This window comes from Pinus tabuliformis, chromosome 4_2 (genome assembly GCF_031772625.1).
Source record: "Pinus tabuliformis cultivar Carrire ecotype Pingquan chromosome 4_2, CPIR1, whole genome shotgun sequence".
NCBI lineage: Eukaryota > Viridiplantae > Streptophyta > Pinopsida > Pinales > Pinaceae > Pinus > Pinus tabuliformis.
The window spans coordinates 232568144-232582570 of NC_142304.1; the positions used below are offsets into that span (position 1 = coordinate 232568144).

At 38.1% G+C, this 14427-nt stretch overlaps 1 protein-coding gene across 1 annotated transcript in view; it reads left to right on the forward strand.

Annotated features, from left to right (window-relative positions):
* LOC149168911 (uncharacterized) overlaps positions 1-12184 on the forward strand; it is a 38050-nt gene extending 25866 nt beyond the window's left edge. Inside the window, exon 3 of the mRNA XM_089425015.1 lies at positions 11928-12184. Coding sequence (XP_089281141.1) covers positions 11928-12184 — 257 coding nt within the window. The remainder of the gene's footprint in view (positions 1-11927) is intronic.
* Positions 12185-14427: the final 2243 nt, after the last annotated feature.

Consider the following 14427-nt stretch of genomic DNA (forward strand, 5'->3'; position numbering starts at 1 on the left):
GAACAATTCCCTCACTTGCCAATTGATTGATAGAGCTTTTAGTGGTGCAAAATCTCATCAATGGGGAGGCTTGATCCTAGTGGATCTCCAGACACCAGTGGCATGGAAAAGGCTAAAACTTCAAAGTGGCAAGAAGACGATTAACTTGACATCAGATCGAAGTGCTCGTCATCTTGATTCCAATGGTGTGAACTGTACTCCAATCCAAGTCTGGGTGAGGAAGATAGAGGCTGTCAAAGATGGGTTGACTTTTTGCTAACTCGGCAGGATCAACAAAGACACATTTTGAACTTTTCTGGCGGATGAAATTCAACCAACTCCATCCAGATTCTGGGTGAAATTGTCGCCTGGTTAAAATGACTCCTTCTGTCAAAATGTGAATTTTGAAAATGTCCAAGTTTTGTTATAACAAAAAAAAATTATAAAAAAAGAGTGGCTGGCCACCAACCCTACCACCCCAAAACTTCAACATATATTTATGGAGGGGCATGCCATGAGCCCCAGCCCCTCCCCCCATCCTACAAAACCACCATAACAACACGGGAGGTTTTGGTGGGCGGGCCCTTGGGGCACTGACCCAACCTTCCACCCACCATCAAAAGATATTGACCCCGTCGGAGCTGGAGGTAGGTACGGTGGGCGGGTGGCCCAAGGCGGGCCCAGCCCAACATATTTTTTAATTAAAGAACTTTGTTTTATAAAAAGGGAGGAGGTGGGGTTTGACCACCTAACCTCCTCCGTAACGAACTGATCTCAAACCAACTCAGCCAACAGCATTCTTAACAAATCCATAAGCCTATTTTCTATTTAACACTCAGTTCATCAGTGTGCCCAAGGAAGAGGAGGGAGCACACGTAGTTCGAGGCATATTTTTGTAGGAGGGCCAGATTTTCACTTTGTCAGAATTTGACAAATTTTATATGGTTTCAGCATTTCTCGACGCCATGAACACAATGCCACTGTCTGTTTCTCCATCAAAGCTCTACATTTTTTGGCCTTTTTTCAGTATGGAGGTATAAAACTCCTTTTTGTAATTGATGCTTGTATTCTTCTTTCTCATGGCACTTAATGAATGAAGGCGTCCCCATTGATCAAGCAGGGCTCGGAGATGTAGTCCAAGTCGAACGAGCTCTGTTATCAATTTTTGTTGTCTTCATTCATGCTTTATGTGTTTCTCCTCTTCTCTCATGGGCACATTAAATTTCTATGTTACGCTACAATTTATGCATGTAATTATTTAATACATCTATAAGAAAAATATTTTGGATCATATTGTAACTCTATATAAGAGTTGAAGGAGCCAAACATAACAACTAGTAGGCTATCAAGCTATGTTATAACTAGACCACAAAGAGGAAAAGGGGTTCCATTCCATTTGAGTGTATTGTGTTCCATATATGAGTAGAGTAGTGGAGAGTAGATTGGGAGAGTGAAATTAGAGATGTTTTTTTTGTGTTGTAGTAGCACACGAGCCACATGCCTCACTTATTTTTACTTGCATCCATTTTCCATTTAGAGAAATATAGCATAACAATCTTACCTTCCAGTTGGGTTCTCTCCCAAAATGGTTTCTAATGTTATATCTTGTGTTAATTTGTGGTTTGTGAGTTTTATATCAATGTTTTTTATTTTCTACATAATTATAATTTGCATACATATGCAATAAACAATAATTATTAGATCCTCAAATCTAAGGAGAAATAAACCTTTGTAGTGTAGCTTTCATATTTTCTAACATATTTTAGAATATCTATTGGGAAAAACTATCTAGTGGAATATCCATAGTAGTGTATGAATAAACCATGTTGGTACAATTGACATAGCAAGTTGTTCTTGCTGAAAAAAATGTAGCAAGGAAGGCTCACTTTTACTTTAACCTTTGTCAAATTGAGTAAATCAAATTTCCACATTAGCAGGACAACTTGGAGGAAATTAACTATTGTGACATGGATCTTTCCATTCAGTTAGCTCAATAAATTTGAGTTATAAGGATTGGAGTTATGTTATGCATGTGTGAATGCTAAATTTTAGTAATCCAATTCAGTGATTTTTAGTTGTATTCAATTAACTGATCTCTAACTATTCGTAGAGTCAGTTGAAGGTCAGTTGTGTAGTGGGAAAATAATCTAACTCAGATATTTATTAGTTAACTGATCAATCATCCTAAAATATCTAGTGCATGTAGAGAATTCAAGTTCCTCAACTGAAGTGGAGATGGCAAGGCAGTGTAACAAGCAGTTTTAAACTAGTTTGAGTTTATAGGTGTTACATGCAATCAGATTACATGCAGTCAGATGATTAATCATTGGTAATTGTGTAATAAATTGGAAGAAAATTCCTAAGAAACTAGGGGTTAATTTCCTTAGGATTTGCACAAGGAAATAGGATGCTAAGTGAGTTGATATTTTTCTAAGTGTTTAAAGAGTGGTTCATTGAGTAGAGAGAACAATTATTCTTTTGTAAGTTGAGCTCACAGCTAGAGCTAGCAATTGTAATGGATTATCTATTCATCTAATTAATGCAAAGAGGCTTGAGGGGTTTTTCCCACTTGGGTTCCCCTATAAACCACTATGTATTTGTTCTTTTTATTATTGTATGCCTATGAATGTTGTTCTAAATTTTGAAATTCATTCCGCGGATCAATAGAGTAGAATTGTGTCTCAAGATTTTAAATTGAAATTGTTAAGAAACTAAAATTCTTCCAAATTTCTACATGGTATCATAGCCTCATAAATCACATTAGAACCAACATTTTGAACTTGTCTCTCAAGAATTTTGAATTTGCAGCTTTCTTGCAACAATTTTTCTTTAGGACCAGGAGGATGTATTTCTATGTATTGAGATTGAAGTATGCCCTAGAGGGTATCTCAATTTCATAGCCTAGAAGGATCATATGGAAGCAATGCTTGATGATAATGGTGTGTTAAAATATATTAAAATTGACATTGCAAAACCTCCACAGTTAGATTCATATCAGTTAGCCCAATGGAAGAAAGATGTTGCAAATACGAGGAGAATTCTTCTGGAAATTGTGCGAGACCATGTGGTCTCAAATATCCATGGAAAAGAGACACCATATGGAAGACATTGAATGAGATATTCAAAAATAACAATGACCATAGAAATTTCACCTTGAATAACGAACATTAAAACATTAAGATGCAAGAGAATGATACTATTCTGTAGTATCTCTCCATATCTACACAAGTTTGAGATGAGCTTGGAGCTATTGTTGTGAATGTATAATAAGATGACTTGGTGAGACTAGCTCTTCTAGGCCTTCCAAAATCCTTGCAAAGCTACCATGTTTCTATGAATTAAAGGGGAAAATTACCGAATCAGGAATGATTGTGGTCTTATTTGGTACAAGAAGTGTTGAGGGGAAATAATAGGGATGGAACATCATCAAAAGCTAAGGATGAAGAGAATTTTTCATTGGTTGGAAAGGGGAATAAGGGAAAAGGGAAGAATACATAGAGAAAAACTGAGTTTAGGATAAATAATGGAAAGAATAGATAAATGAGCAAGAATAAATTCTTCCACTGCCACGATTTTAGGAAAAATCCAACAAAATTTATTCATAAGAAGTCGACCAAGAAGCCTCATAATGAGAAATAGGTGAAGCACTAGCCTCACAATTCGAATTATACTTCACCCTAATAGCATGCATGGCCAACACTATTATGCAGAGTGTGTGGTACCTTGATTTTAGTGCCTTGTTCCATATGATAAGGTGCAAATATTTTTTCAGTAGCCTAGAGGAGAAGGATCTCCAGATGTATATTGAAATGGGGGATGATGTGTGGTATAGTGCTACAAGAATTGGTATGGTTATCTTTGTGAGGAAGAAAGCCTCTCCTCTTCACGTCAAAGATGTTAGGTTTGTACTTGGGTTGAAGAAGAACCTGGTCTCTGTAGCAATATTGGAGGATCATGGCTACGATGTTATATTTAGTAAAGGGAAATCCCTTCTAAGGCACATATCTACTGGGCAAGTGAAGCAGATCGGGGTTCGAGTGAAAAAATTTTACAAACTTGAGGTGGGAGATTGCACTGAATTGAGCAATAAGGATAAAATAGTGTTGAGTTGTGATGTTGCAGATCTTTGGCACAAGAGATTGGGTCATCTACACCATGGTTCCTTAAATAGCATGCAACAAATCACCACTACTCTCTCTAAAGGCTCCCTTGACTAGCAAGATGTCTATAAGGGTTGCACATTGGGGAAATATGTCAAATCTACTCTCCATGATCGAGAAAGAAGAGAAGATGCAATCCTGGATTGATTCCACTGTAATGTTTTTGGACCCTTTTCTACAGACTCCACAGCAAGACATGAGTACTATTTTAGTTTTATTGATTATTTCTCTAGAAAATGTTGGATCTTCTTCATGCGGAAGAAGGATGAAGATTTCTAAAAATTTGTTGAGTTCAAGGAATTAGTTGAGAATGAGACTAGGAAGAGGATGAAGGTTGTCAAGAGAGAAAATAGAGGTGAATTTATTTCATATGCCTTCAAGGATTTATGTGTGAAATAAGGTATTCAAAGAGAAATGACAGCACCCCATAACCCATAGCAAAATGGGGTAGCTGAGAGGAAGAATAGGAGAAAATTGGGAGCAGAAAGGGCCATGTTGTATGATCAGAGGTTGTCATTACATCTATTGGTAGAAGCATGAAATACCACAGTCTATTTGTAGAACCAAAGTCCTCATAGGATACTTGGTATAATTACACCAGAGGAAGATTTCTTTGGAAGAACGCTTGATGTGTCTCATTTCAGAATTTTTCGAGCTTCATTTAATTTCCATGTTTGTAAGGATTCAAGGAAGAAAATTGAGCCTACAACAAAGTTGGGATTTTTTGTGGTGTTAGCACCGCTCAATGTCCCAAGGCTAAGAAAGGAAACTGACCAAGGTAACCTCAAACCAACTTTGGATCTGGTAGCTAGCCCTACCAAATCAGAGAGGGCTCTCTCTATGATCTCATAGCTAATGAGTGACTGGAGAGGAAGATAGATCTTAGGCTAGATATTCAAAGCTCAGTAGGTCTGAATTTAGGGTTTGTTGGAGCAGGGTCAATAGGTCTAGGAAACTAGGTCAGGGTTTCAAAAGATCAGCTGCAGAGATATAATGGGGCAAGGTAGGTATGTTCAATGACATTTTTGAGTTGTCATGGTGGTGTAGGGTTGAAAAAGTGAAGGATCAAAATGAGCATATAAGTTATGAATTCATTTATCAGAGGAAATTAAACATAAACATGAAAATCTCATCAAACAAAGCATAAACATATGAATTTTGCTTAAATACTTGTTAGGGTCCAACCCTAACCCCCTTATTTATGTAATAGGGTTGATTCATAATTATAGTTAGTTAAAGAGTAAATAAAGCCCATATTAATAATTGTAAGTGGTTGACACACATTTAAAGAAGGGACCACAGTTAGTTGCAAATGGGCCATGGTATTAGATAGATGGTATTAATAAGAACCATGGTACTAGCCCACGGTATTGCATGTATGAATCCTATATAAAGGATAGAGACTCCCCATTGAGGAGTGTCGTGTCTTATTTTTTAATTGAGCCTTTCTCTATTGGAGGTTGCCCCCTCTAAGAGGAAAGTGAAGATTGCTTTCCTTTCTGAATAATAAAATACATGCTATTATTTTCTATTTTTTTGTGTTCTGGGTTGTATTTCTTTACATATTTGGTATTCTAGCATCTTCCCGTAGGTCAAGAGAATAACAAGTGGTATTAGAAGACAAATCCCACTAGCTAATTTGTTAGGAGGGACATGTTGTATATAGGAGACAAATCCCTATAGCTAAGTTGCTAAAATTGGCAACTAGGGAAAAACTCCACATGGGTCCTCTTATTTATGATAGCTGATATTTTCTTGGATTCCTCTCTCCAAGAGGTGTAGGATTTATCCAAATATCATTTGATTCTTACATGTATAAATGAAGTTATTAATTATTTTGATTCTGATCAAATTGTCAAAGGTTGGCCAGCAAACTCATGTAGGCTCAGAAGACCAACAGTCACACCTATTCATCCTCAAGGTTGCATATAAATAGAAGGTGACTTAGCCTCATTTGGACACAATCATATTCGCACTTCTCTCTCTTTCCTCATTGATTGGGTATGCATTTCTGGGCATGTCTCTCTCCACATCCAAAATTTAAGGAGAGCGAAATTTCAGGAGGACGAAATTTCAGGAGAGCAAAATTTCAGGAGGTCGAAAATTCACAAGAACGAAATTTTAGGAGAGAGAATTTTAGGAGACAAAATTTCTGGACAGTTTGACCAAGCATTGACTAGAATGTGTTGACCTCATTTGACTATGTTTTTGTAAGACCTATCTCTGTTTGGGCATGATTCATTTCTAGGCACAAAAATCAGGGCTAAATGTTGATTGTTGACCAGCGTTGGCTGCAGCTAGGGCTGATTGCGCTGGGTTGTTTGACTAGACTTTTACTCCACTCAATTTGACCGTTTTGAGGGTTATTTTACCTTGATGTTTGGAGACTGAAGTTGACTTATTTGTTGAGGATCAAATCTACCCTGTGGACCAACGCTGACTTTTATGGTTAGGGCTCTTTTGTTTTTGTTATAAATTATTATATTTGTAAATTGTACTATCTATGTTTGCTAAACTATTGAATACTAAAAGAATATTTGGTTAAGGGTTTCCCCACATTTGGCTTTGTCCCTGGCTAGTGTCACATCTTGTGTCCTCTTATCTTGGCTTGTATTGTACTATTTATGTTTATGCTTTATCTACATTTTAATATCATGTTGATGTGATTTATAATATAAATATTGGTATTGGGCTAATAAAGAAATTGAAGAAAAATGCTCTAAAGCATAGAACATACCATTGTTGCCTAAAATTAACATGGTATTAGAGTTGAGGTGAAGACAAAGCCCAAGAAATATTGAAAGAGAAATCACTAAAGATAGTTGGTCAAGGAAAAAAGACTCAATGGGTTCCTCATCCTACTTCCTGACTGAAGATAAGCTCCATGATAAATCTGACTATCATGGATGGAATATGTCTCTTGATTTGACCTTGGAAGAGAAGGAAGTGATGGGTTATGTGCAGGGTAAAATCCCTGAGCCTCCTTCAAATGCACCAGTTGCTGTGAAGACCAAGTACAATAGGGATGAAGTCAAGGCAAAGAAGATTATTAGGATTCCATTGACAAGCATCCGGTGGCCTACATCTCTAAATTAAAGACCTCCAAGGAGATCTACGACAAGTTGGTCAGAATGTTCAAGGTTAGTAATGCTAATCAAATTCTATTTCTTAAGAAAAGGTTGAAGGATATTAAGAAGGGCAAGGATGAGGATATTCAATCCTATTTCTTGAGTATTACTGAGATCAAGAATGATCTACTCTCAATGGAGAAGTCATTCTTGACAGGAAACTTACTCTCACCACCCTTGGAGGACTCCCACCTGAATGGTATGTATTTAGAACCATCATCCTCAACAATGATCGAATTCCAGGTTTTGAATAATTGATGTCGAGATGCATTTAATAATAAACAAGAATAGTGGATCAAGAAATGCCTTCTAATAGAAGTAACCCCACTACATTCTCCACTCATGCCAAAAGGAGAAATAATTCATGGTCTAAAGGTCATTTCCATTGAAAGCCTGCATCTAAAGGAGGAAGGAAGGGCAGGTGCTTTATTTGCAATAAGTTTGACCACTATGAAAGGGAGTGTCCAAAGAGAAGGGACACATCGCATGATGATGATCACAATAATTCCAGGGGAAACTTCAACAACAACGATCAAAGGAATGGAAGGTCCAATGGTGAAGGAAAAAGGAATGTGAGAAATCAAGGAAATGGTCCAACCTCCAAGAAATCAAGGAACTCCAGGTATGAAGAATAAAATGTTATTAAAAATAAGCTAAAAGAGTACTATCCTATATTAGCCCTTTCCGCTACCTCTCCTCCAGACACTTTGGGAAATTGGCTAATTGATAGTGGTTCCTCAAGGAACTTCACCAGATACAATGAAGCCCTCTCTAATTTGATAGAAAAGGAGACAAACTCGGAGATCATCCTTGGAGATGATGCCACCTATCCCGTGAAGGGAGTAGGGAATGTTACCCTTCAATTGAATCAACAAAAGACTATTCATTTGCATGAAGTACTCTATGTACTCGATCTCAAGAAGAACTTAATGTCCATTTCAACAATGGAAGATAGAGGATTAAAGGTGGCTTTTATCAATGGAAAGGTACATGTTTGGAAATTTTTTTTAAAGGATTCTTTTACTCTGGGGTTCAAGGTTGATAGTTTGTATCAAGTTGAAGGAAGTCCATTGAGAGCCATGTCTTGCGACACATCTCTACAATCTGAACCAAGGAAAATTTTAAGGATGGAAATTTTTTTTGAAGTTTCAAACATTGGCGAATCTCACTAATCCCTAATATGCAAACTATAAAATGTGTATTGATATATTTTTAAAATTATTCAAATCTATAATGATTTTATATATAGTCTCTATATAATGTTGGCGATTTTTGAGGTAAAATAATTTTATATTCTAAAATTTGGGCGAATTGTCTTTTATAAAAATTGGTAATTGGCGAATCGTTTTTTGGAAAAATCAAGGAAAATTAGCCCACTGGGCAAACATTATCCCCTAAAATTTTCCATGATCTGAACTATGGCACTAGAGGTTCACCCGTCTTCATTATAAGGCCCTACCTGATGTGAGATAGATGGTGACAGGTATGCCCAAGTTAGAATCCAATAAATTCTAAGGTTATTGTAGAGAAGCTAACATTAAGAGGGAGAATACAATGCCATAAAATCCCGAGTAGAAAGGTGTGGCTGAAAGGAAGAATCACTTTATTATAGAAGTTGTTTGTGCCATGCTTCATGATCAAGGTGTTTCGAAGTTTCTATGGGCTGAAGCTGCAAATACCATCATGTATGTTCAAAACCAATGCCCTCATCAAGAATTGGACTCCAACACTCCCAAATAAATGTTCACTCATAAGAAACCCGATGCCTCTCATTTTAGAATTTTTGGGAGTCCCATATATTTTCATGTGCCGAAAGGGAAAAGAAGCAAATTGGGTGCATCTAGGAAGAAAGGAATCTTTGTGGGCTATAGTGAAAATTCAAAGGGATATACAATTTATGTGACTAGTCAAAAGGAAGTTGAGATAAGTCATGATTTCACCTTCGATGAAGATATGGCCCTCAAGAAGGTCAACAACCTTCCTATTGAAAGGAGGGACAAATCCCACTAGATAAGTATATAGGAGACAAATCCCTATAACTAAGTTGTTAAAATTGGCAACTAGGGAAAAACTCCACATGGGTCCTCTTATTTATGATAGTTGATATTTTCTTGGATTCCTCTCTCCAAGAGGTGTAGGATTTATCCAAATATCACCTGATTCTTACATGTATAAATGAAGTTATGAATTATTTTGATTCTGATCAAATTGTCAAAGGTTGGCCAACAAACTCATGTAGGCTCAGAAGACCAATAGTCACACCTATTCATCCTCAAGGTTGCATATAAATAGAAGGTGACTTAGCCTCATTTGGACACAATCATATTCACACTTCTCTCTCTTTCCTCATTGATTGGGTATGCATTTCTGGGCCTGTCTCTCTCCACATCCAAAATTTCAGGAGAGCGAAATTTCAGGAGGACGAAATTTCAGGAGAGCAAAATTTCAGGAGGTCGAAATTTCAGGAGGACGAAATTTCAGGATAGAGAATTTTAGGAGACAAAATTTCTGGACAGTTTGAACAAGCATTGACTAGAATGCGTTGACCTCATTTGACTATGTTTTTGTAAGACCTATCTCTATTTGGGCATGCTTCATTTCTAGTCACAAAAATCAAGGCTAAATGTTGATTGTTGACCAGCACTAGCTGTAGCTATGGCTGATTGTCGGTGGGTTGTTTGACTAGACTTTTACTCCACTGATTTTTACTGTTTTGAGGGTTATTTTACCTTGACGTTTGGAGACTGAAGTTGACTGATTTGTTGAGGATCAAATCTACCCTGTTGACCAAGGCTGAATTTTATGGTTAGGGCTCTTTTGTTTTTGTTATAAATTATTATATTTGTAAATTGTACTATATATGTTTGCTAAGCTATTGAAGACTAAAAGAATATTTGATTAAGGGTTTCCCCACATTGGGCTTTGTCCCTGGCTAGTGCCACATCTTGTGTCCTCTTGTCTTGGCTTGTCTTGTACTATTTATGTTTATGTTTTATCTACATTTTAATATCATGTTGATGTGATTTATAATATAAATATTGATATTGGGCTAATAAAGAAATTGAAGAAAAATGCTCTAAAGCATAGAACATACCATTGTTGCCTAAAATTAACATGGTATCAGAGCTGAGGTGAAGACAAAGCCCAAGAAATATTGAAAGAGAAATCACTAAAGATAGTTGGTCAAGGAAAAAAGACTCAATGGGTTCCTCATCCTACTTCCTGACTGAAGATAAGCTCCATGATAAATCTGACTATCATGGATGGAAGATGTCTCTTGTTTGACCTTGGAAGTGAAGGAAGTGATGGGTTATGTGCAGGGTAAAATCCCTGAGCCTCCTTCAAATGCACCGGTTGTTGTGAAGAACAAGTACAATAGGGATGAAGTCAAGGCAAAGAAGATTATTAGGATTCCATTGACAAGCATCTGGTGGCCTACATCTCTAAATTAAAGACCTCCAAGGAGATCTACGACAAGTTGGTCAGAATGTTCAAGGTTAGTAATGCTAATCAAATTCTATTTCTTAAGAATAGGTTGAAGGATATTAAGAAGGGAAAGGATGAGGATATTCAATCCTATTTCTTGAGTATTACTGAGATCAAGAATGATCTACTCTCGATGGAGAAGTCATTCCTGACAGGGAACTTACTCTCACCACCCTTGGAGGACTCCCACCTGAATGGTATGTATTTAGAACCATCGTCCTCAACAATGATCGAATTCCAGGTTTTGAATAATTGATGTCGAGATGCATTTAATAATAAACAAGAATAGTGGAGCAAGAAATGCCTTCTAATAGAAGTAACCCCACTACATTCTCCACTCATGCCAAAAGGAGAAATAATTCATGGTCTAAAGGTCATTTCCATTGAAAGCCTACATCTAAAGGAGGAAGGAAGTGCAGGTGCTTTATTTGCAATAAGTTTGACCACTATGAAAGGGAGTGTCCAAAGAGAAGGGACACATCGCATGATGATGATCACAATAATTCTAAGGGAAACTTCAACAACAACGATCAAAGGAATGGAAGGTCCAATGGTGAAGGAAAAAGGAATGCGAGAAATCAAGGAAATGGTCTAACCTCCAAGAAATCAAGGAACTCAAGGTATGAAGAATAAAATTTTGTTAAAAATAAGCTAAAAGAGTACTATCTTATATTAGCCCTTTCCGCTACTTCTCCTCCGAAAACTTTGGGAAATTGGCTAATTGATTGTGGTTCCTTAAGGAACTTCACTAGATACAATGAAGCCCTCTCTAATCTGATAGAAAAGGAGACAAACTAGGAGATCATCCTTGGAGATGATGCCACCTATCCCGTGAAGGGAGTAGGGAATGTTACCCTTCAATTGAATCAACAAAACACTATTCATTTGCATGAAGTACTCTATGTACTCGATCTCAAGAAGAACTCAATGTCCATTTCAATAATGGAAGATAGAGGATTCAAGGTTGCTTTTATCGATGGAAAGGTACATGTTTGGAGAAAATTTTTAAAGGATTCCTTTACTCTGGGGTTCAAGGTTGATAGTTTGTATCAAGTTGAAGGAAGTCCATTGAGAGCCATGTCTTGTGACACATCTCTACAATCTGAACTATGGCACTAGAGGTTCACCTGTCTTCATTATAAGGCCCTACCTGATGTGAGATAGATGGTGACAGGTATGCCCAAGTTAGAATCCAATAATTTCCAAGGTTATTGTAGAGAAGGTAACATTAAGAGGGAGACTACAATGCCATACAATCCCGAGTACAAGGGTGTGGCTGAAAGGAAGAATCACTCTATTATAGAAGTTGTTTGTGCCATGCGTCATGATCAAGGTGTTTTGAAGTTTCTATGGGCTGAAGCCGCAAATACCATCATGTATGCTCAAAACCAATGCCCTCATCAAGAATTGGACTCCAACACTCCCAAATAAATGTTCACTCATAAGAAACCCGATGTCTCTCATTTTAGAATTTTTTGGAGTCCCATATATTTTCATGTGCCGAAAGGGAAAAGAAGCAAATTGGGTGCATCTAGGAAGAAATGAATCTTTGTGGGCTATACTGAAAATTCCAAGGGATATACAATTTATGTGACTAGTCAAAAGGAAGTTAGGATAAGTCATGGTTTCACCTTCGATGAAGATATGGCCCTCAAGAATATCAACAACCTTCCTATTGAAAGGAAGGAAAAATATGCTAACACTAGAAATCAACGTGCAAAAGAAGATGAAATGATCCCTAATGTTGATGAAGCTTGTTGGCTTGTGGAGGCCTGACCTAGGTTTAGCATTAGCTATTCAAACAAATCCCTACACTACTAGCCCTTTTGGCCTTCGGGGACTCAAGTGTCACCCAAAGCAGAATGGGGGGATGCTAGAACCAAGTTTCTGCACCCTTGAGATGGATGTGATGTCATTTTATCCCAGCTATAACTACCTATATTTAGGTTTCTTAACCCTCTACTCATCCTTCAGCACCTTCGCGAAACAGTACAATCGACTTTCACGCAGCCCTAACCTAGGGCTAATATGCTTTCGTGCTGCTAGGGCAACGAACTGTGATATTTCCCAGACTACGCTAAGTATCTTACTTGATTTATTAACATATCTTAGTTAGCTTCACGTAAATGGATGTTCTTACTTGTGTTCACTTAACCAATACATTTACATACATTCGCACATCATATAAGCATTATAAGTGAAATTTATACCCAATATAACAAATGCATAAATAGGAAATAAAGATGCAAAAATTGTAGAATACTTCTCTTTATTGATAATTATGGATTGTTAAAAACTCAAATTTCCCTACACACTCAGCTGCAAGGGTCCGTGTACTTAGCTATAGGCTTCTAGGCCTCTGCACACTCAGTTGCAGACCCTTTACCTATGCTACAACCCAAAACATAGACTTCTACTTCAGAGCTATCTCTCATACATGTTCGATTATTGATTCCATTCTAATTTCCTTTAAATACTTAGAGCGTAGCTCTATTTATACAATCCATGGTCTGTGGACCATGGGTAGATATTCTACAGTCGACATTACATTTTCAAAATAAGGGTGGGAAACCCTATGACTCTTTAACAACTATGCACTGCGTGACCACCAAATGTAGAGTCTTTACACTTGGATTACAAAATTGGACCGAGTATGTGCTTTAAGCCAAAAAACTACCCTTGGGGAATCTCGTGCCCAACAGGCCCCCAACACAAACATCGTGACTCGCCCTTGAGTCTCTCTGCAGGTGCGGATATCTTAGCACAAAGACCTCCCAACTCTGTTTGGATCACTGCAACTTCGGCAGTGCTCTGAGAAGCTGCCTACTGGACTTCTTCCATCCACAGTTTGGTGCCTGCTACTGAACTGATGCTCCGAATGTTCTGCTGAGGTTCTTGTAGTTTTGCGAGCTTTCTTTCAATGGAGGCTATGATCGTGTAAGCCTCGTCTATACATGGTTTTATGAATGCATTTAGGACCGTTTCTTTGTGCAGACCGGCATCCACCTATTCCTTGAGGGCATTTGCCTCCTGCATCCATGTAAACCTCTGTGTAAGGGCAACTGTCTGCGCGGTCCCTTTTACCTCGTCATACCTTTTTTGGAGCTCGTGCACCTCTGTCTCTGGGCACTCTACATTCAGGTCCTCCTCTAGGGTGGTTAGGACCTAGAATGACTATTTGAAAAGCTGCATGCAGTCTTCCATTGCATTGTCAACCGCTGCTATTACTGTTGTAACACCAGAGTTGAAGGCTGAGCCTTCAACTGCAATTCTACGATTTGTAGGTTTAGCTACAACTGAAACCTGGCCATCTCTGCTCGAGTGTCATGCACCCCAATGGTCAATTTGTGAACAAGCACCTCCACTAGTTCTTCTTCCTGAATTTCCAACTTCGGGACCATTCGGAAGGCTTCCTCTACCACTTGCATAATCTGCTTATTCTGCTCCACTACCTCATTACGCTGCAGGCCCAACTGCTCAATGTTGATGCATTGCTCGCTCATCACCTGTAGAGCACGACTCTCCCAGACCCTGAGTTCCATGGTGACTCCATCCTGTAAGAGGTAGAGCATCTCCTGATGGAGCGTGGCCATGCTCAATCCTACGCCTTTCAGACTGCTAACCATAGGCCTATCAGCCTCATTTTCTGTAGTGAACATCCCAACAGGTAGCAG